General features: G+C 40.1%; 1 protein-coding gene across 5 annotated transcripts; it reads right to left on the bottom strand.

The window, feature by feature from the left end:
* Nucleotides 1–24,993, bottom strand: LOC117424185 (CDP-diacylglycerol--glycerol-3-phosphate 3-phosphatidyltransferase, mitochondrial). Of its 5 annotated transcripts, none has more exons than XM_034040317.3 (10): nucleotides 24,831–24,993; nucleotides 20,227–20,434; nucleotides 19,293–19,370; nucleotides 18,796–18,895; nucleotides 18,245–18,434; nucleotides 17,683–17,861; nucleotides 14,139–14,624; nucleotides 7,482–7,630; nucleotides 5,642–5,801; nucleotides 1–757 (listed from the first exon to the last, which is right to left on the bottom strand). In XM_034040317.3, exons 1-9 carry the CDS (start codon nucleotides 24,944–24,946, stop codon nucleotides 5,682–5,684), a joined length of 1,626 nt encoding a protein of 541 aa, XP_033896208.2. In that variant the 5' UTR covers nucleotides 24,947–24,993; the 3' UTR covers nucleotides 1–757; nucleotides 5,642–5,681. The 5 variants fall into 5 exon arrangements, with proteins under 5 accessions (XP_033896208.2, XP_058848376.1, XP_058848375.1 ...); XM_058992393.1 differs by lacking the exon at nucleotides 1–757 and adding an exon at nucleotides 770–2,862; XM_058992392.1 differs by lacking the exon at nucleotides 1–757 and adding an exon at nucleotides 3,393–3,686.
* Nucleotides 24,994–26,710: the final 1,717 nt, after the last annotated feature.

Here is a 26,710-nt window from a genome sequence, read left to right as displayed (position 1 = left end):
TTTACAATTCAAAATGTCAATTTTTATTTGCCATGTTTGACAGAAATACTGAAAGCTAATAATAATAATAATAATAATAATAATAATAATAATAATGATGTGCAACATGGCAAGGTTTAGTAAATAATTTATGTCACTATTACAACTGAGTTAACAGATGGAAACAAGCAGTGTGTTGTAAGTATCAAAGTAAAGTATATTCTTTACCATTCAAACGGAGAACATGAAAGGCTAATATATTGCTAAAGCTTCCTCTCATGCTTGGTTATTTTAACATTAAAGTATATCAACCTGCTGAAATGTTATTTCTGTTGCAATGTACAAAGCAAAGCTCTGTCTACTGTACAGTAAAGGCATTCTTCTCCTTTGCCCAAGCTAGTGCCCATCAGATTAAGATTGCGTCTCCCACTATCCAAACCTTGCTTTCATTTCCTTCTCAGCCTTCTACATGAAAAGGTCTAGGAGATCCTGCAAGGCTTTCAGACTCTGTAATACACCAGCAATACTGACTCTTAAAAACCATGCCTCATCAGCAAAAGAAGCTGAAGCCTTTACTATTTTCGGAGTTCCAGGAGCTCGCTGGGACATTCCAAGCAGAGTGGATTGCTGCAGCCAGACTGAAGGAATTAACCCCTTCGATGCCAGTAATCTTCATCAAAACCATTCCAGTGGATAGGCAAGGAGACCAAGAACATAAACGAATGCCCGGTGTATAAGACACATATCTGTGGCACCCAACTTTGTCTGGACCTTTAACCTGAAAAACAAAAGAGAGAGGTCAGCCAAGTGTAATTTAGACTTGGTTATATATTTTAGTAGCATTACAAATGTTAAACAGATGTTGGAAAGCCAAATAACAAAGATTAACCTGCATGAACCTTGGCATGATTATGTTCTTTTTCAAACCTTTTAGAGTCAGTTTTGAACCCCACCACAAAAATGTACATAATGTCATACTATAGTTTTTGAATTATTATTAGGCAGACGCTTTTATCCAAAGTGACTTACAGAGACTCGGGGAGTAAACTGTGCATCACAACTGCTGCTGCAGAGTCACTTAGAATAAGGGCCCCGGTTTAATTCTCATCCGAAGGACGGAGCACAAGGAGGTTAAGTGACTTGCTCAGGGTCACACACAGTGAGTCAGTGGCTGAGCTGGGATTGAACCTGGAACCTCCTGGTAACAAGCCCCTTTCTTTAACCACTGGACCACAAAGCCGCCTATGAGAGTACAACCAATCTAAAAATCAAGCCGCCTATGAGAATACAACCAATCTAAAAATCAAGCCGCCTATGAGAATACAACCAATCCAAAAACCAAGCCGCCTAGGAGAATACAACCAATCTAAAAATCAAGCTGCCTATGAGAATACAACCAATCTAAAAATCAAGCTTGCAACAATATCAGAAGGGCAGCAAAAAAAAACAAAAGAAAATAAAATGAAGTGCATTCACATTACTTATTCGTATTGATTTTCCAAAATATGCTTCTGCCACAGTCAGGTATGAAAGTGGTCTTAACCAATTTAAAGCGTTTACTGTAAAAAAAAAAACTTCAAATGGATTATTAGAGAGTAGATGGTGTATACTGGTCCTTTGGCAATTCAGACTGACCTCTACAAAAAGGCTACCGTACCAGTCTAAAGAAAATGCTTTCCTCAAAATGTGACATTATCAACGCTCCAATGAAAAGAGCATTAAGGAACAGTTTTAATAGATCTCCACCATTGGCCTGACACCTGGTAATTTGTATGAAACTTTGCCAGTTCTGGAGCCTTTACATGAGAGAACTCTGCTGCACTACAAGCACTGTTCTTTGTCCAGGACTTGGATATGTTCAACACTCTATGTGTTCTTACACAAAAATAAAGATAACAACGATATTCCTCTGATCCCAATGGGATCCTGAACAATAGGTATTATTGTAAATCCATTTTATTATGATATTAAATGCAATTTGCCTAATTCAAAAGTACCAGGGACACAATAAATGATTCATCATGGTTTAGTTGGCAGCTTAATGATCAAAAGCTAAATTATCCAACTTTGTTTTATGCCAATAGAGAGGGTTGTGTAATGTACTTACTTTAATACAGACACATTAAGCTGCATGATTCATTTTGTAAAAGAGGTTGCCACTATCATATGCTGCTTGGGGAAATAACAGTGCAGTCTTGTCCTTTACTTGAGGGAACAGCAAATAAATATGAAAGAATAATGACTAATTCTATGCCTTAATTAAATAGAGATTGATTTATTAGCCACAAGAGGGCAGCCTTTCCTTTTTAATTTCGCCTTTCCCGTCGGGTTGGCTGTGCTCCAGCACGGCAGCGCCACACAGCTGCTTCAGCTGGCTCTGGCTCCACCAAAACCTCTAATCAGTTTCTAACTTAAAGTTCAAACTAACTTTGCGGTCTAATTTGTTGTCTTTATGTTTTCGAACTTGTAACTGTTTTTCTTGATGCATTCTTATGACTTGTATCATCCACTGTATTCATTACTCGCCTCTCTAGAAGGAGATTGTTCTCGGGAGGAGATTATCGTCAAAAAAAAAGATGAGGTTTGGCTTTGAATCCAGTTCAAGTCTCAAATGAAACCAAGGTGAGCATCACAATTTATCCCCAGGTCCACATCACAAAATGTAATATTCTTGAAATGTATTTTTGTTTACGACTGTAAGTCGCCCTGGATAAGGGCATCTGCTAAGAAATAAATAATAATAATAATAATAATAATGCTAATGCCAGCTTTACTTTTGGTGCAGGGTGTTAATTCAGTGAAATGCTGTACTCTTCCTCCTTGAGAGACTTGGTTCAAATTTGGCTGATTCCTTCCTTTATTTTCAAAGAATTGGTTAATTTCCTATATAGACAATGATAAAAAGAGGCTTTTTCCATGAAAGTGAGATGGCACAGTGGAATAACTCATTAGCATGCTGATTTCATTTTGCCCAATGAAAGCTCTTTAGCTTGATCATGGAACATATGTATGCCACAAATGTTGTGTTTGGCGGGAGGACAGAGGCTCTAATTAGAAACAGTCAGCAGTAAAAACAAAAAAAAACAAACACATAACATGGTATCCAAACGGAATTTTTTTTTTTTAGAAAAACAAATTGTACAGACAAATTACCAGAATCATGTTCCAAAAGATGTAGCCCAAGGAATAGCAACCATGTAAACACAGCTAAAATATGACAGTGATAGTCACAGGGAGGTGAAGCAGTCATGGTTTCAAACATACCCTTCCCAGACAGCAAGCTAGAAACATGCAGCTTCAAACGATCACAGCTAAGGGTTTTTTTTTTGTTTTGTTTGGTTTCCCACCCCCGTTTGCTATCTCTTCAAAATGTGCTGAAATGTAGTAACAGAGTGGATTCGAAAGAGGAACAATTTAATAAAAGAATAAACACATTTATTATTTTAAAAAGAAGAGTTCATCTCACTATGATATGTTTACAGTATTGTTAAGTGGCTTACGTTTTTCCACTGTGGCTAAAAAATGTTAAGTTACTTTAGCCACAGAGGCTAACTAAATGAAAGTCTGAAATGAAATGTAGTACTGGGTTTAAATCTAGCCGATTCCTTCCTTTACTTTCCAAAACCCAGTTTTCTGTGGGAGCTGGTGGTGCAGTGGGCTAATCCCATGGCCGCCTCTCCCTGAAGATGGCGGTTCGAGTCCAGTTCCTGGAGGAGAGTGCCTGAGGTAAGTAATGATGTTAGTTGTGTGTCCACAAATGGAGGAGAAGACCGCCCTGCTGAGGGAGGAGGAGGAAGTCTTCTGCTACTGCCCCCCCCCCCCCCCCCCGGGAGGAGAGTGGAAGGTGGGGGAGAAAGTGACAAACTGTACTTTACCCAAATTGTTTAGTTTCTTATCTATTGTGCTGTCACCTGGTTCCAACTGTACTGCGTGTTTTTCACCTGAATTTCTACTTACTAATGAATAAAGCCATGGACTGTTTCTTGGAAAAACAAGCATGTTGACTCAAAATTTGCATACGACACCCAAATGTATTAGTTGTTGCCACAGGTTTACATATTTTATAAAAAAACTACTTCAAGGACAGGAAATTGGGATGGGCTTCAGAAAATTATTTCAGCCCCTGTAAGAATGTTTCAAAAGAAGTCTGTTGCAATATTTTGCATAAAAGTGCTTGAAAGGTTTGTGAAACAAGCCACAACAAAGACTCAAGTACAACATCCTCTGTCTAACCTTCAGTACATGTGGATTAAATAAACTGAGTATGGAGAGAGTCTCTAATACCCTTCTCTAAAAGAAAACTTATAAATCAATGGCAATGATTTGGATTATTATGAACAGCCCAGATTCGGCCTTCAAAGAGAGTTTGACAAACTTGCACAGTTTTCTGTAGACCCCAGTCCCATGATAATGAACATCTATCTAACTTGCTGGTACTTCCCTTTACCGAGCTACAGCTTGTATGTAAATACTAAATATCATTACCACCGAGTTCTGTGAACTGACATTTCCATCTCAAAGAAGTAGAATGTTCCAGTTTTGCTGGCTAACAATACCACTGTGTTCTCTGTTCTGGGTTAGCTGGCTCTCAGTTCCCCAGAGTTTCACTGTAAAGTTATTTTCTAGTTGTAAAAACCTGGGCTTTAGCTCTCATTATTATACTGGCTGTCTGGAAGTTCCCATGAGGAAAAAAAAAAACACACAGCACCGTTTCATTTTTCATTATTTAAAAAAAAACAAAATCACATTGAAAAACTGGCCTTATGTAAAGATTATCACATCTTCTGGAATTTAACTATCCCTGGGTACAGTACAAGACCTGACCAGTCAAAATGAAGCAACACCAATATCTGATTTCAATGGGGGTGGCGATCACCGACTTCATCGGAATGTTGCTGCAATAGACAAGCAATATCACGATCACCCTCAACCTGACTCGGATTCTAGTAAATATCATTGCAAAACATACGAAGAAGCCTGTTGCATATGAAGAAACAGGGTTGCATCTGGTTTGCCTTCTTGAGTGCTTGTCCAGTGCACTCAAGAAACACTGCTGGAGACTTTCAGCACTCTGGTTTATTTTACACACAAGCGACCATCCTGAACCATTGTGAAAAAACAAACAGGAAAACTATTTGGATTCTGCCCAGTGAAATTATATTCTATTAGCGTGCTAGAACACGCTCGTTCCAATTGTTTGCTTTTATGGTTCGTATATTATTATCATTAGATGAAAATCAGATGCAAGACTGTTGAGCTGGGCATGGCAATCTCATTCCAGAGGCTTTTCCACACTGCTGACTTGCATCAAACGCTTCATCAAGAACAGGAACAGTCTGGAATCCTGTTGACTCATAAAATAAAAAAGGTACATTTGGGAGGATGAGTATGAAATGAACAAGGTTCTCTTTCTCTCTCTTGGATTATCAGCTTTGTAAAGTTTGCATATGCCCTTTAATACCAGAATATCCTGAATACAAGCAATGGCAAAAATGAACTTGTGTTGCCTTTACATTTCCAGGTACTGACTTTCTTGGAAACGCTGACCGTTGTGCACTGCTCAGGCACCCAACAGGCATTTCTGCAGTTTTCAAAGGCTCCCCTGTTTTATGTAGTGACCTACTCTAGTTATTCATCAGCTCACCACTGTGCTGAAACTTACCAGCGTCACACTGCGGAACACATGCAGGGTTTCCTTCCTTTCAGAAGAAGTTTTTGATGAGAGGGGTAACCAGCTTCACCCAAAGCTTCACGGTGCGGTTTGGCTGCTCAAACGTCGAAGGTGACACTTCGGTTGACATGGCGTACAGTCGCTCCTGCTCCTGATCAGTCAGAGGAATACAAATACATTACTACCAAAAGCGAACACATTTTAATCAGAGAATAAATAAATACATAATTAAAAAGAAAACCAGAAATGTTTATTTTGAAATTTCCATTAAAAACAGCATTGTGGTCAGTAATGAATCATTTTTGATTGCAGTAACGACAGTGAACATATTTTTTTCTTTTATTTTATTTAAAATACCTTTAAGCACAAAACCACAAGGACGCAATGTGCCGAGATGTTGATAAAATGACAAGTTCCGAACCTACTCTCTCCTCAGACTGTGTGTTGAAGTCACACTGTTACATAAACATTACGGTACCTGATACAAACATTTCCTATTTATCTTGACACCGCGTCCCCTCAATCTTGTTCAACTCAGTTGTGATCAGTCCAATTCCAAATTCCAAATTCCAATTCCCTTTTAATCCATTCCAACACGTCGCTGATCAACATTTCAAATTAGCAGTATTCTGTTCAAATAAGCTTCACACACACTGTCAACAAATTACTTTAATCGAAGTCACTGTTAGTCAATTACATTGGCTGCAATACGAAATCACAACAATTATGTCTTTAAAACATCAATTCCATCCATCAAAAGGAATTGATTTTTAAAAGCAGTTGGAACTGAAAAAAAGGAATTGACCCCCACCCTGCCCCCTACAGCTCATTTACAAAATCTCTTCCAAAAATCCATAACCACACGTGTACTGTAATTGTGCTTTTCAATCAATAATTTCCCCCCTGAATCCTGTCCATTTCTCTCAATATAGGAGACCTCTGGTGCGGCTGCTGGTCACTAATGATTATCATACAGGAAACCACTCCTCTGCACTGCAGCACCTACACATGCAGAGCAGCCTACACCTGCCAATTACTTTGCTGCAATTTAGTTCAAACCGAAATGTGGGTTTATCTGTGGTTAACTAATGCTAAGAACAAAAACATAAAGAAGAAAAAAAAAGATAATTGCAGCACACACAGATCTCTTTAAAACAGCTACATCTGAAACCAGCCAGGCTGCAGTTGGTTTGATTCCATTTCCCAGAACTGCATGGTACTTACCTGACGTTTGATTCATTTTGCTGCAATGAAGAGTTTCAAAAATCGTACCCTTCGGAAACTTAACCGTGAAACTTGGAATGAAAAAGCTTTTATCATGATGCAATCCAGTAACACTCCGGTTCTTGGTGTCTGGAGTTAAGATTGCATTTTCTCAAAGAAAATGTTGTCTCTTGCTATGGCCTGTTTTCACAGCTCTAATCTTGAACCAGGTGGAGCAAGATTAGTGCTAATGGTATAATCCAGGTGTAAAAGTTTCTTATTTGCTTAGTAAGAATTACCTTGACCTTCTGGATAGTGTGTGTGGACACTGTGCGGTTTTAGTGTAGGAATACTATGGAACAGTATTGGGCTGCGTCAGCTTAAAGTAAAGTTAAAACATAAAGCTTCTACGAAGTTAATGAGTAAAAGCAAAGTTAATAAAGTTAATAAAGATAATAAAGTTTTGCGAGAGGTGGCTGTTAGAGGCGTTAAAGACCCTACTGTACTGTATGTGCAATACTTTATGAAAGGCTGTGCAAGTTAGTGTCGTTTTAATACAGGTAAAAAAAAAAAACACACTAATAAAACATTTACTGTACTAGAAAACAAAATGTTGCATGTGACCCACCTGCTGTAACTCTGCCTGCAGACCCTGGTTCTCTGTGACTATAGCAAGCTGGGCTTCCAGGTCCCTGTGCACAGAGCGGTACCCGAAATTGGGGGAGCCAATCAGAGTGAGGCAGGGTCGCTCGCTCCCCTGGAAATAGTACCAGAGACCTGCACCAGACAAAAAGGTCAGCCAGTTTAAATAGGAGCAGAGGGAGGAGAAGTCTGAGATGACATTTTGCTGCGATCACAGATAACCGTAATTGGTAGCACTGCCTTCATTCACAAACAAAATGTTGCTTATCTCTACAGTTTCTGCACCCCATGGCTTAATACCCAGATCATGCACTGTATATAATGCTTTGTATCTGCTGCTGTCTGGGTCTGTTTGTGTCCTAGGCCACTGTATCAATATGTTCCCTCCAGGTTCAATAAAAATAAAATGGCTTATGTTTCAATGAGAACTCTTCCAAAATGCATGGCCGTTTTTTTCCCCTTTATCTGTCACAATATGTATAGTAACTCGACAGTACGTGTACACTTCAACTGTACCTTTCCTTTGCTGTCTTCCACAACTAAATCCTTATGGTCACGGGCACATTCTTCTGGGGTTTTTGTGTGTGGGCATTTTTTTTTTAACTTTTCACCACAACTTGCAATTCTGTTTTAAATTCCACGAGTGTGTAAATACTCCCTATTGTAACATAACTTTAAATCTCATGAGCAAGAACATCTCGTTTTAAAACACGCAAGCGTGTTACAATCCTCCAATTGAAACATAGGAATTTGCTGCCACTCAGTAGTTGGGGTGGGTTTAAAGTATTCAGAACGAATCAATGAGAGATACAAGCCAGGAAGGAGGGACATAAGAAGCCCTACTTCTAATATGGTCTTGCTGGTGTCGTGAATGGGATTTGTTTGTGATGGGTTACTGTACAGCACACAGAACTCGAATAATGAATATGCCCACTGGCCAAGTGACCACTGCCCAGTTTATATCCCTTTGTCACGTTATTTTATTTTTTGAAACTTTTGTGGACTCTGTGAGGTTTGAGAAGTTGCCCTGCAAAAACGTTAACAAAAAACAAAAAAAAAAAAAAAAAACATATATGCATTATAAAATAGATATATAGACAGGAAACTTAACATGGTACAGTTATACATATACTTCACTTTCAGTTTCCATATTCTAGTCATCCTACACCCCTGTGAATTCCCCTCTATCATTACTGGATTTTATTTAATCCAACTCAGAATTTCTTGGAATGTCTTCCAGGCCCTTTCTGGTCACTTTCTTACCCCTGTCTGGACAGCAGGAAGCACCCTCGTACTCTACTGTCTCCTTGACTGCACGTTTGTATTTACAGTCCCGGTGCCCTCTGTGTTAATGATTCGTTTCCAATAAGTAATTTGGTCGCTTTACCAAACCTCATCTTTCTACCTTCGCAGCTAAAGACTGGGAGAAACCAATGAAATGGAACCGATTTAATAAACCCGAGCGAAAAGTTTGCATTACTATTTTATTTTTACGTTTCAGAAATAGACATAAGGGCTCCTTTGTGCATTAATTTGTATCAGTCGGGATTTAGAACTAGTTTAAACTTGGGAAACCTATTCAAAAGGTTTTTGATTTATTATAAATAACATTTTACTGAGTTTGCAATGCGACAAGCAATCCTCCAAAGGAGTGACGTGCTATTATATTTCCACGAAGTCCAGCGGTGACTGCCCCATGTCATTTTGTTTGGCCCTGTCTTCTTCTATAGCATATTCTATAGCACTTACAAAGCAGCAGTAAACTCCTTTGACATGTTAAGACTAAGAGTCTCTGTCAGGTCCTTCTGACTGAAGACATCAACACAGACTTAAAGGCGAAAATGTTTGTTTAACAAGTATCCGCTAATAAAGAATTGTAATTACTAGATAAAACAGTCCCAGATGGTTCATGCCTCACACACTTAAGCAATAAACCCATGACTCTGTGATGCTTCTGCTTGTGTTTTTGATTTCCAGATAATGTGTGACTCAACAACCTTCAGTACTTTTATGAAACCAATTGCCAATCGCTGACTGCCGGGACTGTGACCACGAACATCCAAGAAATAACAAAGGGCATGACTTCCTCTTTTGCACCAATATATGTTTCCTGATTTGTTTCCACCGCCACTGGATAAGAAAAAGGAAGTAAAGTTTGATTAAAACGTCTCTATCTGTTTTTTTTATTATTTTTGGGAGACGGACAGTTTAGGATTGGAGGGGCCAAGGTTGTCTCCCTCTGCAGTGACAAACAATATTAACCTTTAAATTAAACTACATGCTGTTTATCAGTATCAAAACCGTTTTAGAGATACAATTAACACATTTCTATTGGAGGGGAGGAGGGGAGAGACACTCAAGATTCGGTAGATCACACCGTTATATAAATTTCAAGGAAATACATTTAGCCGTTTTGAAACAATCGCTGTAAAAAAAAAAATAAAATAAATAAATTGCCAAGATTGCAGACTGGCAGCCATATAGCCATATTGGATCGAGGGGACAGTAAATATTAGTTAGGGGTGTGATACTCGTACTCAGAATTGCCTTCAAAATATATATTTTTAAATCAGCAGGTATTAAATCCATGCATTAACGTGTTGATTTCAAAACAAGATACGCTGCACCAATCAACGGCAAGCTATGCATTATTATTATTATTTGTTTATTTAGCAGACGCCTTTATCCAAGGCGACTTACAGAGACTAGGGTGTGTGAACTATGCATCAGCTGCAGAGTCACTTACGACTACGTCTCACCTGAAAGACGGAGCACAAGGAGGTTAAGTGACTTGCTCAGGGTCACTCAATGAGTCAGTGGCTGAGGTGGGATTCGAACCGGGGACCTCCTCGTTACAAGCCCTTTTCTTTACCCACTGGACCACACAGCCTATGCATACAGTACAGTATGGGAACCTTCAATTCTTAAAGAATTGTGATAAAAACAAAAACAAGTCAGTTTTGAGTTAACATCTGGATGACTAAAAAACTCCTTTGTGCACGAAGTAATGGCAAACGTAAACGTAGCTCTATTAGAGCAGTTTATTAGGCACAGGCAGCACCTCTCTAGTCATTTGGTTAAAGCCAGTGGTTTTCTCTGTAACGGTTAATATTTTAGAGAGTTAGACAAATAGCTCCCCTGTAGACACTCCAACACTCTTCCCACAACAACCAGAAAAGCAAAACGCCAGATAATTTCTGACAGTCCCTGCAAGCCTCTCATCTGCCTCTTGTTCTTGGGGGTTAAGGCAATAAATCTGCAGTTCCTGGCACTGCCTTTGAAGTGCCACAGTTACTGGAATCTAAAGAATTACGACTGGGGGCTTTATCGCTGTTCAACCAACAAGAGAAGCTCTGAACGGCCTCTTCTCCTTCAGGCAATCCACAGACACCACCCCCACTCCCTCCCCAACCAACCAACCCACCCAACCCCCACTAACATCTTTTCCAGGAAAAGTACCCACGTTGCCATGGTAACCACCACACGCTGGAAATCGCTCTGTATTGAGCTCTTTAAGATCAGGGCTCACTGGAGTAATGCAACATTTTATTTATTTATTTATTTATTTATTTATTTATTTATTTTGCAGTTAGGTTTTTATTACTTTTTATCTTGTTAACTCTCACACTGAGACATTTACTCAGCAGGATTGTGTGTCCGCTGCAATGTTAAACTGCAGTCCAGGGGGTGATTAAACAGTATACAGATTGTCACATATGACAGATTCCCAGTTGAACAGCAGGGTCTTCAGTGCTCAGTGTGATGAGTTTTGGTCGTCTCAGCCCAGTTCTGCAATACAGAAGAGGGCTCTTCTTGTTATGAGCGAGTTTGCAGTGTTTCTAGGTCTCCAAGTTGCGTTTGGGGAACCTTGCATGTTGTTAGTAGAAGACCTTGAAACCTTGCCATACATTTGACAACAGGAGGTCAAGAACCCATGGCTAGGTTTGACTGATAATTTTAGACAAAGGACAGCCTTATATCAAGTTTATAATTAACCACATAGTTTTTTAAAACCTTAAACTCATGACTGTACATTCAGACACAGGCTGTAAATCCTTACGCAGTCCATGAAAATAAAAAATCCTACAAAACAGCTTCATATTTTACTGAACGCTTAACTGAAAATGCATCGCATTGCACAAGGATTTTGTGCTGATTTTTATCTTGTCATTTATAGTACTCTGAAGCATGAATCCTAAACGTACACTTACAGCCTGCGACCCATCATTCTATATTGGGTCACACAGACCCACTTCCTTTAACACTGTAACCACAAAGCTACTCCAACCCACTCTGTAAATCAAACCAGCGCTCTAACCACCAAGCTGTAAGACTGAGCAGGTTTAAAAGGTCAAGGTTCTGTTTTTTTTGCAAAAACAAGAACAAAAAAATGAATATAAAACTAATGGACTTATAGCTGGTACAATAACATAACAATTACAGTATGTAGTTGCAAAAAATAATTTAAAAAAAAACAAAACAAGAAAACAAAACAAGAAAACAAAGCAAGAAAAACAGGTTGAATTGGTTGAAGTTACTTTCTCGGAAAACTTTCTCAAATTGCTATTCAGCTCTTTTCTAACTATAGCCAGTTCACACCTACACAGTATAATGGCTCCTGATAAAAGCAAATCTGCAAGTCATGCTGGACTGGTCTTGCAACTAAACTTAAAACAAGGTTTGTCTGCAAGACACAAATAACACAACAGAGGTGTCAGTATAATGCAAGTGGTACTTTTGCCTAGACACCATCAGGATTATAATGGAGTTAAAGTCAGTCAGTACAGCCCAAGCTGAAATTTGAACCCAGGGCTGCTGGTTCTCCTGTCCTATCAGAAGACTCCACTGCCTCCCTGTCCGAACGTTGAGACACGCTCTCGCTCTGAGGGATAAGCAGCCAGCAGTGCAGCTTAGTGTTCCCATCTACTAAAAGCTATAGTACAGCCCAGCCTGCTCTTCATTATTGACAGAATTTCACATTTTCTTTGAACTCCTTCCCTTGTCTGCTCCCTCCTTCTCTACGCAGATTAACCTGATGCAGCTGCAGGTTAGACTCAAATACCTTTAATGGCAATCGATTGTTCCAGCTCCTCCCAAAAGATTTTCAATCGGTTCCCACTCTGCCGCAGTGCCAGGATTTACTAGAAGCAATATTAAGAGCGCATTTTGATTGAATAAAATGCAGAGAATCGTTCTCAAAAGAAGCACAAGCCCCCACAAACGCAAGACATTGAATTCTGATTCTGCTGATGCCACTGAGGATTTCCTCCAAATGAAATTATATGAAGTTATCCTGTTCTCTAAATTTAAAGAAAAAAAAAATCAATGCTCTAGTTTAGTCGTTTTGTTGAAAATTAAAGAATTGAATACAGCAGCTTACAGAACATGTTGATCCCCAGGTATTGGAGCAGATGCTATCTCCATTTGGTAATTAAACAGTACCGCCCATCTGGCTTCTTGCATATGCACAAAATTGTCCACGATATAAACACATTATGGGTCTCTATAAGCCATCTTTAACCCAACATGTGAGGGCCCTAGGCTCATATATGACAATATGTCACTGTGCTATACTATGATAACACAACACTAAAAACATGTAACAGAATGCCTCCACTGCTTATGTTGGAAGCCCATATTGTGCCAAGGAATGCCCATGGTAATGGGGATGAGCAGTTGGATCTCAAGATATAGCTTATAAATGTGATATTTTGTATTGCGATACTTTGTACTGTACCATTTTGTAACAATTATAAGTCACCCTGGATAAGGGCATCTGCTAAGAAATAAATAACAAAAACAACAGCAAATGTAAATGCAGGCTTCTCTACTATAATGTGGTCAATGGGGATATTTCACCCCTCTCCCACTGTTTTAAATTGAGCAACTACATTTCAACAATCTCCCCCCCCCCCCCCCCTGTTATTACAAGAGAAAGGCATTAAAACAACCATGGCTTCTGGCCAGGACCTTGATCACAAAGTCAGGCAGCGAAATAGCGCAGCGCAGTACAAAGCAAACAAACCGTGAATATCACGCTGGTGTTCCATAAACAAAAAGGCCTTATTACAATCAACACAAAACAGATTGGCCATTCTGAAAAGCTCACCTCCAGACTTGAGCTGTACACTAACAAATGATTAATGTAAAAGTGGGTAAATCAGAGAGCATGTTTTTTTTTTGTTGTTTTAGTTACTTCTCTCAGGGCAAGAGATCTTGGGAAACTAACTTCCTGCCAGGCAAGTTGTTCTTTTCTATTGCTTTGGAAAGGATGTTGACCTCTCGGAAGGTCAAGTGGTCAATTCCCAGAGCGGAGGGAGTAGGAGGAAGGCAGCGTGGCACAGTGTTTATGGCAGAGGGACTGGGAGGGAAGCAGTGTGGTTTAGTGGTTAAAGTGGAGAGACTGGGAGAGAGGCAGTGTGGCACAGTGTTTATTGCAGAGGGACTGGGAGGGAGGCATTGTGGTCCAGCCAACAGCAGGACACTTTAGAGAAATGTACAAAATGTCAGTGCAGAAAACAAAGTCTGTAGCTTACACCTGTTTGACGTTTGATTTGAGTTCTGCCAATCATCTTTCAAATAACTTATTCTAGACTGTAGTATTTGGAATTTGGGGGAGATGGGGGGGGGGGTTGATACCCACCCTTGGCATGGAAGGTCCAGTCCCTCCTGATGTACTCATGCAGCCGGATTCGGTCCTGCTGGCCCCCCCGGCACACCTTGCTGTAGAACTGCCTGGCAATGTGGATATAGGCTGCCGGGATCGCTCCGGCCACACCCTTGGCACCGAAAAAGCCGTTGACCTCTGGAGACGCCAGCAGGATGCGGTAGTCGGCCCTGGTGCCCAGGACCAGCTCCATGTAGGCGCGGGTGAGGTTGAAGTAGCCGGAGGTGAGGAAGACTCGGGAATCGTCCCCTGCCTCCGTCAGCAGCCGCTTGGTCACCATCTCATCCAGACGAATCCCGAGTGGCTTCATCTGCACCAGCGGGAAGACCAACGTGTCCCCAGGCCCCTGCCGCCGCTGGGTCTCCTCCGTCGTGGAAGCGCTGAGCTGCTGCCTGGCCCGGGCCAAGTCCACTACCTGCATGATTCGCTTGCTGGCCACTGTGCAGAATTCAGAGTGGTCGCCTGCAAGCGAGAACAAGAGACAGGTGCTTATTAGTTTTAAGTCCTCTGACTAACACCATTCAAAAACGCAATAAAATACAAAACAAATTATAATTTAAAAAAGAAAAAGGGCACAAATGTACACCGGGGTGTAATTTAGTCATGTAAAAAGTTCTAATTTGCCACGCTGCCAGTAGTAGGAGGTCCAGCATAAGAGAGACAGTGCATTTGCAAGTACTACTCACCACACATAAAAGTGCGATCAGTTACACAAGCTTGCAATTCAGTTACTTCTTTTAACACTGCAGACTTGTACATACAGTGGCTATAGGAAAGATAACCCCACTCAGAAATGTAGACTCTTGCACCCATTGCATAGCAGTTTGCTCCATTCCTGGTTTTACAATTAATTTAATAAGACACTCCTGAGCGTGTTAAACACACTGGGGCTAATGAAGCTCGTAGTAAAACTGCTATGCAATAGGAGTCTTATTACCTTTTCTGATTGATCAACCTTCAACCTATATCCTTTCAGGATAAGCCACAGCTATATATATATATATACTTTTTATATACAGCATTTTACAGTACTGGGGCGTGACCCTGGATTGCACCAATCACCTGTCCTTGGTTAAATTAGTGGTAGATACAATCTAGGATTTTCCCTGATGAAAAAAAGCTGTGCACAACCCCACAGCAGCTCAGTGCCTCTAAGCCTCACTTACCTTCTGCTTGAAGATAACTTTACACGGTCTAACAATATTCTCTGATAAATAAATAAAATAAAGAATGAATGAATGAAGAGGGCTGGAATTCAGAACATTACACAGATTCATTAATAATTTCCGCTGCCCAGCACAAATCAAAGCAAGCTCCAGAGTAATTGTAGCCCTTGATGGAGTTGGAAGAACTGCTAGTTGTTGGGGGGGGGGGATTCAGCAGGAATTCGTCAGGATGTGATCATTACAGTTTGTTTAAAAAAAAAAAAAAAAAACACACACACACTGCTATGAACTGAAGGAGTGAACCACACTGACTGGAAACAATTCCCTGGGGGAGTGCTCCAAGGCCTTCAGCACAAGGGCAGCTTGAATCGGCGCTAGTCCTGGACTAACGCTGTTTATTAAAATGCCGAGGTGCTATACCAGCCTTGCACAATAGTGTTCATAAATACTGTTGCCCTGTTACTGCTCTATAAAAGTAAAACACTAACATACCCTGTGCCAAGAAATGATCCTGTTTGTTAGGGTTTTGATGATTAAAAAAAGAAAGAGAGAGAGAAGCAAGTGAATGGAGATGACAAGCCTCCTGGTAGTTTAAAGGTGTGCACTGTAATCTGATACTCCACTCTCAACAGTACATTTAGCAGAGCAAGTGAAGTGAAATCTGTTTGTTTGCGAGTTGTTTCAAAACGTCTCAGCAGCAGCGTATGCAAACTCAGCAAATGAATGCTGCCGGTGTCGCCACTCTGCAGCCCAATGTTTAAGGCTAGACTTGGGAACTCTAAACCGTTTCTCTAAACTGAGGGTGACAAGTTCAAATACCAGTAAAGGCGGAAGGACAGCAGGATTCCCCCCCCCCCCCCCCCGCTTTCTGGCACTGAGGCAGATTGGGTTTCGACAGCTCTCTCCTGCCAGCAGGAACGGACGGATGAGGACGTTTACTGTAATGATGATCAGAGAGCTTTTCAACTTCATGAAGGGGATGTGGTGGGGGGCCTTCACAAAACAAAAATATTATATTAAAATAAAAATATTATATTATATTACATACACACAGCTGGAAATAATATAAAGCTATTTCAAATGTATGGTTTTAATGATTTTAATGATTTTTTGCAAAAGTAAGCATCGGGAACACAAAAACAGGAAAGCACATTTCTTACCTGGCTCTTAAAAAAAAAAAAAAAAAAGTACTTAAACAAGTAAGAAATTCCATATTCAAAACTATTTTTTTTTATTTTACAAGCAGAAAATAACAAGGTCTCGTGACTTCAAGATATTTGTATAGGGCCCTGGAGCTGATCTTTGTTTCAACCCTGTTGAACCAATTAAACCTGCATCCAGACCCTGAAGTAGTTCATTATCTCATTCTACCTGTTAAACCTGGAGTGGAATGGCCCTCCAGGACTGTGATTGGGCTCCCCTGCATAAGACTGTCTTGATGGGCACGTTGGTCGGTACAGAGGCACGCAGCTATCAAGCCTCACGTGGAGTCATTGAGATTCTTCTGCTTTCCCCAGTTTGTTTCTGAATAGTTGCACAGGTATATGGGTAACATTCTCCAATGTTCTGGCCAGTCAGTGTAATAATTGCACGTAGGTGGTCATCGCTGCAGAATTTGTCTTCTGTGTTGATATTACCAAGTGTTTACTTTTTTGTTTAGATCGATACATTTCTGTGGCTCCTACAGATTGCCCAACCCTTTAATCATTGCCACATATAAATCAGAATTTGCTACACTGATATACACTTAAGAGAGTTTGGTTCATTCTGTTTTAACTTAGAAAATGTGTGATTAGTTACATCTACAGTTAACTGACTGACTCCAAGGTATGTCTTAAGTCCTGTCAAGTAAATTTTGAAATCACTTAAACTACTGTCCCCATTAAAATAATCAACAGAGTCTGTTTATTACCAGCATTTTCCATGCAATGGGTAAGTTGTGCTTTTGAAACAAAAACCACCTTGTTAGCTACACTGTAAAACCTCATAATTGTTAAACACAAGCAGTTTCGGTTGTCCAAAAAGTCCCCAAAATCCCTGTATGTGAGGCTGGAGGCTTGGGCACGCAAACCAAAATGTGAGAGAGGCCCGGGAAAGCTCCAGGAAACCCCTAAACTCACTGCTCTAATATTAGTGCTGCTGATAGGAAATATACCAGCTAACCAGGGTGAGCCATTAATCAGGAACAGCTTTGAATATGTTAAAGATATTTATAGATCTGCTTAAGTCAATTTTAGGAATGTCACCATTTATGTAGGTAGGAGGAAGCAAGGGCTTTCTATTTATTTATGTACTTTTTGAAAGAATGCCAAGTATATTTTTGGTCAGGTCACATGGAATCGCTTGCTACCTACCTTTGTAGGGGTGCACCATGCCCTCCTTCACCTGCACCGTGTCGTCCCGCTGCAGCTGCAAGGACACGTCGCCCACAGCACCCACCAGCTCAGAGAAGAAATCTGCCAGCTCCGCACAGTCCCGCAGCAAGATGTACCGATCCTGCCGGTTAGTGAAGTACGAGTCGCTCAGATTAGCTCTGCAAGGAGTGGGGGAGGAAAGGGGAGTTCGTTCACTGGCCGTGTGACCTACAAGCACTTTTTATAGTCCTCAGTATGTTGTTGGAGCAATGCTTCAGGGTTAGGAGTATTTCCATAATTCTTTCTAATGGCAATATTAAAAGAAAACAAATTGAATCTGAAATCATGGGACATAGAGTTATTTATTTTTTTTCCCAGGGCGCCCCTCGATTGCATTTGGCATTTAGGGAGTAAGAAGGATATCATCCAGAACTAAAAAACACTTGTGGTATACAGTACTAAAAGAAACCTGAACTAACCCCTAACCTTAACTCTAACCCAGACGCCCCCCACACTACGGCTGGTCACCTGCCTACACAGAGATCACATGAGCAGCACCGACCCACTGATGATGAGGTTGTCGTCGAACACGTAGACCTTGATGTGCTGCAAGCCGATGGTCTCGTTGAAGCGCTCGGGGACGAGAGTCTTGAGGACTCCGCGCAGGTCGGGGGTGTGGTACAGAGAGACGCGCATCTGACCAGGGAACCTCTGCAGCAGGGGCAGCAGCATGCTCCGAGAGTTCTTCTTACCTGGCACACATTGAGAGCCAGAGGCAGACGTTACTAGTTTCAGTTTATGGCCTCGGTACACCAGTACAAATGTAGTTGTAAAGGTGAGGGAAGGACAGCTTTTCTTCTCTTGAAACCAACACATTAGCTGAATGGATTTATTCAATACCCTGCCTATAACTACTTCCAAAGGCAATTACGAGCACACCCCTAGTGCTAACTGTAGTTGCTATAGTGTAAAGTTATGAATTTAATATTCAGTATTTATTCGAAGGCTGTTCCATGTACACTTCTGGCCTCGGACACATTCATATTCCAGTCATTTATTTCATTGCAGTGTTACGGGAGGCAGTTTGGGTGTAAAAAGTTTAATGCCACACACCTCTAGATCCTCGGGAATAATCCAGCAGAATAGACACCTTGAGGTCAGGGGCCATTCTCTCCTCTCTGGACCTCTTTAGCGCCTCCTGTAGGCAGTCCACCTGGGGAGCGCAGGAACATTAAGACTGGAGGCGGGGGGTTGTATAAATAATCCAGTTTCAACTGCTGTTACATTGTTTGTTACAGTTATGCAATTTACTGACTTTTTGTGTCATTGCGAGGAGCTGGCTGCTGTGGTTTCTTGAGGAATCTGCAGTTGCTGTTGTGTAAAAATGATCAAAGGGTGTGTGTGTGTGTTTTTAATTTTTTTTTTTACAGAATTTAAAAAGGTAGGGGAAATGCACAGAATCAATCAAAACTTCTGCGGGAAATAATTCGCAAGAATTTGCTGCAGATGTCAATGCAGTTAAAAAATAAAAAAACACTTTGATTACACAGTGTAAGTAGCACATACAAAAAATCACCCTCATAACTAGACAGATTATTACCAGCTCTTACCAGCTCTTGTTCCAGGGGTCCTGTTCCTAGATACAGGGAAGCCATCACTACCCTCCTCTTAGCAGTCTTAATATTTGCCTAAAAAAAATGTAAAAGATCATGGTTACAGACATGCAAAGAGGGTAGCAGCACGTAAAGGGTAGAAAAACCTTACAAGCACGATGCTGCTGGTTTTTGTAAATAAGGCTTCATAATGAAACATACATCTCTCAAAACACTCCTGGAAGTACCTCACAAAAATCAAGCTACACTCTGCTTGGAGAAATGTTAACTGTGGGGTAAGGAATACAATATAAATGCCATTGTATCATGAGAGTGTGCAGTACTGAACATATTAACACCAATTATAAATCAGATTTTCTTCTTTTCCTGAAACATAACTCCGTCTGTCACACAATGAAGTTCTGCCTACATTCTACACTGTAACCATACAGACAGGGTCCCAAAACATACAGCACAAACTGTTGTTTCAAAAACACACACACAATGTTGAACTTTCTTCCCTTTACATTTAGATATTCAGCAACTATTTTTAAGCAACTTGGGTTGGGGTTACTCCAGTCCAGGGGGAACTTTTACAGTCCAAAATGTTTTTACCTGAATATTAAATAATAACAATTTTCAAGTTTTTTGCATACGTCTTTATATTGTGGAACTAGCATGGTTGTTGCTCCCAACTTTCATTTGCACAATTATGGATTATGACACTCACACACAAACAAACTGGGTAATAAGCAATAATGCCAACCCGAAAGTAACCTCTGCCAGACTGATCTGTGCAATGGGTCCCCTTCAGTCCCAGCCAGCTATCTTCTGCCATTCTGTGTTCTCTCTGTGCTGCTTAAACGTTTCTACTTGGCAGACAATGAATTGCGATTGCTTGTATGTGATGCAGTGACTGGTTTGGTATGACAGCGTGATGAGTTTACCTGACCTTCATGATCTGATAGAACTCATCAGGGGAGTGCAGCACGTGCACCTGCCCCCCCGAGACCCGGAAAGCTGGCACCTGGTCCGCGACCCAGTGGAAGCGCTGCAGCAGCCCCTCCGAGGTGGCGGGGCAGGCAGGGGGGCGAGGCTGAGCCAGCGCAGGGAGGGGTCGAACCTCTCCCAGCAGGGGCGCCAGCAGGAACACAGACGACCTGGAGAGAGAGAGAGAGAGAGAAAGGAGGGGGGGACACACAGGCAAAACAACAAATTAAACTACTGAACATTTAAAAAAAACATAGTATGTACAGCAATACCGATCATTTAAAATGACAAATTAGGGATATACTTGAACCCTTTAGTTATGCCAGCTATGCAAAGTTAATAAAACAGGTGTGTACTATACCCGTATTTAAGTTAATAAAGAGCCAAATGGGGGCAGATCGCCCAAGTTGTCACCAAAATGAAAAGGGCCTGATATAAGATGGTTTAAGGTAAAAATATACATCACAATGCAGGAATGCAAATAAGACTCTTATTATATAGCAGTTTTTACCCATCCCAGGTTTTAAAATGATCTTGATCAGCCACAGTGTGTAGGTAACAAGCTCATGTGTGGAGCAAACTGCTATGCACCGGGAGTCTTATTTCCTTCCCTGGAGCATGATGCCCCTTTTTTGATTTAAACAGTCTGCATTAATTTTGTTAACCACGTGTTGCTGTTTACAGACTTATTATGTTAACACCCCAGGAGTTCAAACTGAGGTTTTATAACTTTGTGCAGCTCTTTACCCATCTTATCTCAATGTTGCTCTACACATATGTCGCTTTAAATAAATACGCTTTCTCTTAATACTGAATAAAAAGATTAGTGTTCTGAATCATGTCCTAGGAGTTACAGATGAATGTTCTTTATCAAATTCTTCCACCACAGCAATAGTCATATTTTATGATTTTGCTATAGCTGTGCTTGACAAATAAATATCCTAAAAAAAAAAATTAAAAACCAGAAGTCTTTAATGTTTGTTTGTTTTTTGAAACCTGAACTGTTCTTGACTCAACACGCATGCCGGCATTATTTTTGCGCAACCAACACATTACTGGAATCTCCTTTCCTCTCTGAATAAAGCACATGAATCAACCGTTATAACATTGCATGAAATTCCTGCCTGAAGCAGTCTGGGGAATGTATTGTGTCAATAAAAAGAAGAAGCAGCAGCAGCCTCCATCCCACCGTTACGCCAGAGAGAGACACAACTGTAGACATAAAAGGACTTCTGGAGATTTAACTGTACAAGTCCCCAAAAAATAAAGCTTGCTTTAAATGGTCAAGATTTCTTTCTTTTTAATTGCTCTAGAGCTTTCACAAAAACCCATATTTGTAAATGTTTACTCCGACTGCAGTAAACCCAATTGTACCGTTTACCCTTTGAGGCCACGATTGCTGTTGTCAAATACACAAAGGAGCACGATCCAGCAGGACAACTCACTCACGCAATGAAAAATGTAATAGCACACAGAGATTGTGCAATTCAACTCTACATTGCAAAGGAACTGCAGAATGTACTGCAATAAACTGTGCATGTAATAACAAAGGAGATGAATTATATACTTTAGTGCCAGATTACATTTTTTTTTTTTTTTTGACCAAGAAGCTTAGCCTTTAGTAGTAGTAAACAAAACTGAAGGGGGTACTTTTTTTAAATATACTTCGGTCCGCAGTAAATGACACAGGGGGGTGACGCAGTACATACTGTACAGAAATATTTACTCCCACATGAACCCAACTCCTACAACCAGAATGGGACAATGTTTTTACTGATTCGTTGGGTGTGGATTTCAGTAATGTTGTGGGTGGGGTGGGGTGGGGTGGGGTGTGGGGGGGGGAGCCAACTAAGTTTGTGAACCCCTGATTACAGCATTTGCCTTGAGGGCTACTATAACTTTATCCTCTATAGGCAGATTCCTAAACAATAAGAGTTGACTGGAAGCTGAAAGCAATCCTCCTTGTATTACACGTTGATCTATTGTTCCTCTTAAACAGTAAACAATAATCCTTTTCAGGTCGCTGTGACTGCCAAGTATTGTGCTTTTCCCGTCCAATCCTACTCATCTTGTTTTACCACAGTTTATACCTCCCCTCAAGGGTTTTGCAAGGAACCTCTGCAAGAAATGGAAGGACTTCAACAACATTTAAACAGAGATTGCCCACGTAAGTCATCAGATTTTTTTGCAGCATTCAAACCAACTGACTGGCTCTTGTGTTTGCAGTTTTATTTTGTATTTATTTGTTTACATCAGGTAATACAGGCCCATCTGCTTTAGCAAAAACAAACAAACAAACAAAACAAAATAAATGAACTATATTAAGTTTTAAAATATGCTTTCATCTGCTATAGACCTTTAAGGCTATTATAGGACTACTGATTTTCCAGAATCACAGAATTAGGCATTTTGGGAATTACATTTCGCATTGTTGTCTTTTTCTCCTCACAACTCCAGTTTTCTGTGTTTTTTGTTTTGCACTACACCCAGCCAAGTTGAGTAATTCATCATGCGACTTCACTCACATATCTCTGAAGAAACTTAACAGGGCGGCTGCACCAACGAAGAAAAAAAAAAAGCATGTTTCAGCAAAAGAGAGCCAAAACATTTTCCGATTATCTATGAGGATGGTAGGACTCTATTCTGCAAATTGTGCTTGTCATTCGATTGATCATGTACGAGTCAAAACCATTAAGATCATATTGCCTGTCATAAACACAAGGCGGGGCTTTCCCAAAGTAATTAAGCTAATTGAATTGCGTACTTAATTATTGTTGAGTTTATTTCTTTCCACTCTACCTGCATTTAATAAATCTAAAATTAGCAATGTTACACCATGACCATTTCTTAAATAAATTATATTATCTGACGATGAAGAAACGAGCTTGAAGCTATTTTTCTAGCTATTCATTCCTTAAAGGACATTGATCACTTTACCGTGTAAAGGATGTAGTCACTACACTACACACCGTATTGCTATTCCCCAAAATGGAACAACAGTAGCCCTACTATTGCAGTACTAATCTTTTTTTATTGTCTTTAGATTTTTTGGTAAGTAAAAGCCTATTGTTCAGCAGGCTACTCATCCAACACAAAGAAACTAAGACTGCCTACCTCCTTGCACAAGAATATCAAAAGGCTGAAAGACTCATGCTGTGAACAGATGGGAATTACTGTAAATGTGCAATGTGGGAAGGAGGAAAGGGAGGTTTTGTCTGTAATGACCATACAGGAACTACATACATACTAAATTGATTAACTAGCATTTTCCTTCAGAACTACTGTGTCAGTAACATACTTTCCTATTCGCTGCTCTAAATACAAAACATGAGCTATCAGTTGCATGAAAAAGTTGTAGATGTAAAAATGTTAACCCAATCTGGTTACAATTGGATAGTAGTTCTCTAGATATAAAAGTTGCTATTATTTGTTTATTATCATTTGTTTATTTAGCAGACGCCTTTATCTAAGGCGACTTACAGAGACTAGGGTGTGTGAACTATGCATCAGCTGCAGGGTCACTTACAATTACATCTCACTCGAAAGACGAAGCACAAGGAGGTTAAGTGATTTGCTCAGGGTCACACAATGAGTCAGTGGCTGAGGTGGGATTTGAACCTCATAAACCTCATGGTTACAAGCCCTTTTCTTTAACCACTGGACCATAGAGCCTCCTAGACAGGTATAAAAAATGTATCATAACACAATTGACCTGACAATAGAGATCACACTACATTTCACCAATACGGATTCTTCTGAACACACACAGGTGGGGCATACATATATAGGTAACTACAGACAGGAGTCAGATATGACTGAATTTATTTAAAAGCAGGAGTGATTATGCTAGTCCCAGACGTGGTATGTTTTGTGGGACCTGATTAAACCTTTAATATCACACACACACACACACACATAGTTTTCCAGTATAGAAGATACATGTTTTAGGAATTAATGATGCAGGCTACTTCTAGTACTTGACTTAATTTAAGTTCAGACTGAATGCTTAAAATGATTAATACATGTTTATGTAATGCACCACACCTAAACAATAAGAGTATTTTTTTAAATAGGGGGTTTACTGGAGTGTCCCCATTGTTGAAAAAGATTTTCCAGTAAGAAGCACCTCAGCCAAAGGTCATATAAACGTGCTGTAGAATGTATTAGCCAGAGGTCACCCTCTGCCGTGAAATGGTGAAGTTGCTTGAGCTCAGTAACATTTTTATACGCAGAACATATAACTGGGTTTGTATTGTAGTGCTCGTTAATTGTATTTAACACAGGCAATCATATTACTTGACGTATACACTGAATATGCTTTAGCTTTGATTGCTTTACTTCCCGTTACTTACAAGTCTTGTCTTTTTATTGTAACTGTATTACATTGTAACACACTAAATTGCAGTAACTCGTGTACCATTTGGTCTGAGAATACAGAGAGCAGAAGACGCCTCACATGACTTTCCCATCATCAGTAGTACTGTAGTCCCTAAGTATTTATTAACATTAATAACAGTAACTGATAACAGCCGCGTAACGCCAAGACCCCACGCACCCAGGCCTTACCCTCTGCTCCGCTCCTTTCTCCGGAATAACCGGTCAGAAATTCGGGTTAAAACCCCGGAGACAGCCGGTCTTTTAAGACAGGACAACAAGCTCCTCCACGACATGGGAGCCGCCATTGCTGCCTGATTTTGAATACATAACTTTATCAACACAGCTTCAGACACACTGAGCAACCGCACCTGTGTTGGGGGAAGAACAGTTCTCAATAAACTGGACTGTGTATTTATGAATACATTGTGTGTTGTATTAACTCATTATGTATACTATACAGTTCACTAAAAAGATGTATCAATAGGTATCATGGATTATCTTCCATTGTCGGGAAAACGAAAACACAATATCAGGTGCAAAATCTTCAATTAAACTATAATATTTATCAACTTGGATAACTTTTAAAAAATGTAATTGCACAACAGCCACTGACCTAAGATTTTATTTGTATTATTACAATGATTATATTGTTGCACCTTCACTTTCACTCGTGGTATGCGAGTATACATTAACCCGGGTTACACAACAAAGCTAAGAGTCTGGTTTTGGTTACTCAACTGTACGGGAAATAGCCTTCACATTAAGGGCTGCGGTTGGACATTACACCGGTTGGACATGGTGTAATTTTACGTGGGGGTAAACTTTAAAACACGAGGCTCATAATGATGTTTACCATTTAAAGGGTATCTAATTACGTAATCGATTTGCGATCTTTATTTTTAAGTGTTACCAAAATAAGAGAGTTGATCATTTCAAGAGCGGTTGTTTAAGGGTCCCTCGTTTCACCAATAATTCCAGTTAACCTCATGTCGGGTGGCATAAATATAACTAAGAAGGGAAGACATTAGTTAATAACATCCGTGGACATCGAAAGAACTTCCCGCTAGACGGCGAAATGTTGCAAACAAAAAAAAAACACATCTGCTTCCCAAAAAACTGCGCTTGCATAACTTCGTCAGCAGCAGACACCTATTTATATACCCTAATATATATATATATATATATATATTAGGGTATAGACATTAAGAGTCAATGTCAGTTTCACGTACAATATACATGTTTGTAACCCTCCAAGTCCAATAGATGGCGATATGAAATCCTTTCTGGATTGTAGCTTTACTGTAACAGATTCATTCAAACTATTACCGCATTACACAGCGATGAAGGAGTGAGATTGCAAGGCAGTGAGCAGGTGAGGAGGGCGAGAGGGAGTACGACAATGATAAAGGAGACAGGGGGAGGGAGAAATCCTATAACAGCAATACATTGAAGAGATCAAATCAGACGTTAAAGCATGCCAATAATGTTATACACATTTCACATTTCAAACAAATCACAGTGCTGGCAACCATAAGCTATGCAGCAACATATTGTACACACACACGCACGCACGCACACACACACACACAGATAGATAGATAGATAGATAGATAGATAGATAGATAATCTTCCCACAGGACTGCCCGCAACCTACTATCAATAATGATGGCAAGAATAAAAATATATATATTTGTTTATTTCACCCTTTGAGCAATATAGTATGTATATGTATTAGTTATAAATATATTACCAATACTACAGTACTGTTGTATACTGTAGCATTTTAGCATTGTAGCATTGATCAATTACTTAGAAGTACCCACCCCGCGGCCTTATTTTTATTTTTTATTTTTTTAACTGTAGTATTATTATTACTTAATGGAGTCATTTACTTGTCATTAGCCGTCTTTTCCCAGGTAAAATGATCTACTGTATTTGCGCCTCAACCTGTTTCACCGTGCAAGACTGAAAGCAGTGAATCAGAGCTGAGAACCAAGGGGAGGGGACGCTCTTGTGTGTGAATACCAGGAACAGGCAGGCTGAATAAAGATCATGATTATAAATTCTTT

The sequence above is a fragment of the Acipenser ruthenus genome, chromosome 19, assembly GCF_902713425.1.
Source record: "Acipenser ruthenus chromosome 19, fAciRut3.2 maternal haplotype, whole genome shotgun sequence".
Classification (NCBI taxonomy): Eukaryota; Metazoa; Chordata; class Actinopteri; order Acipenseriformes; family Acipenseridae; genus Acipenser; species Acipenser ruthenus.
The sequence above is the reverse complement of the archived record's forward strand: the minus strand, read 5'-3'. Positions and strand labels throughout refer to the sequence as shown.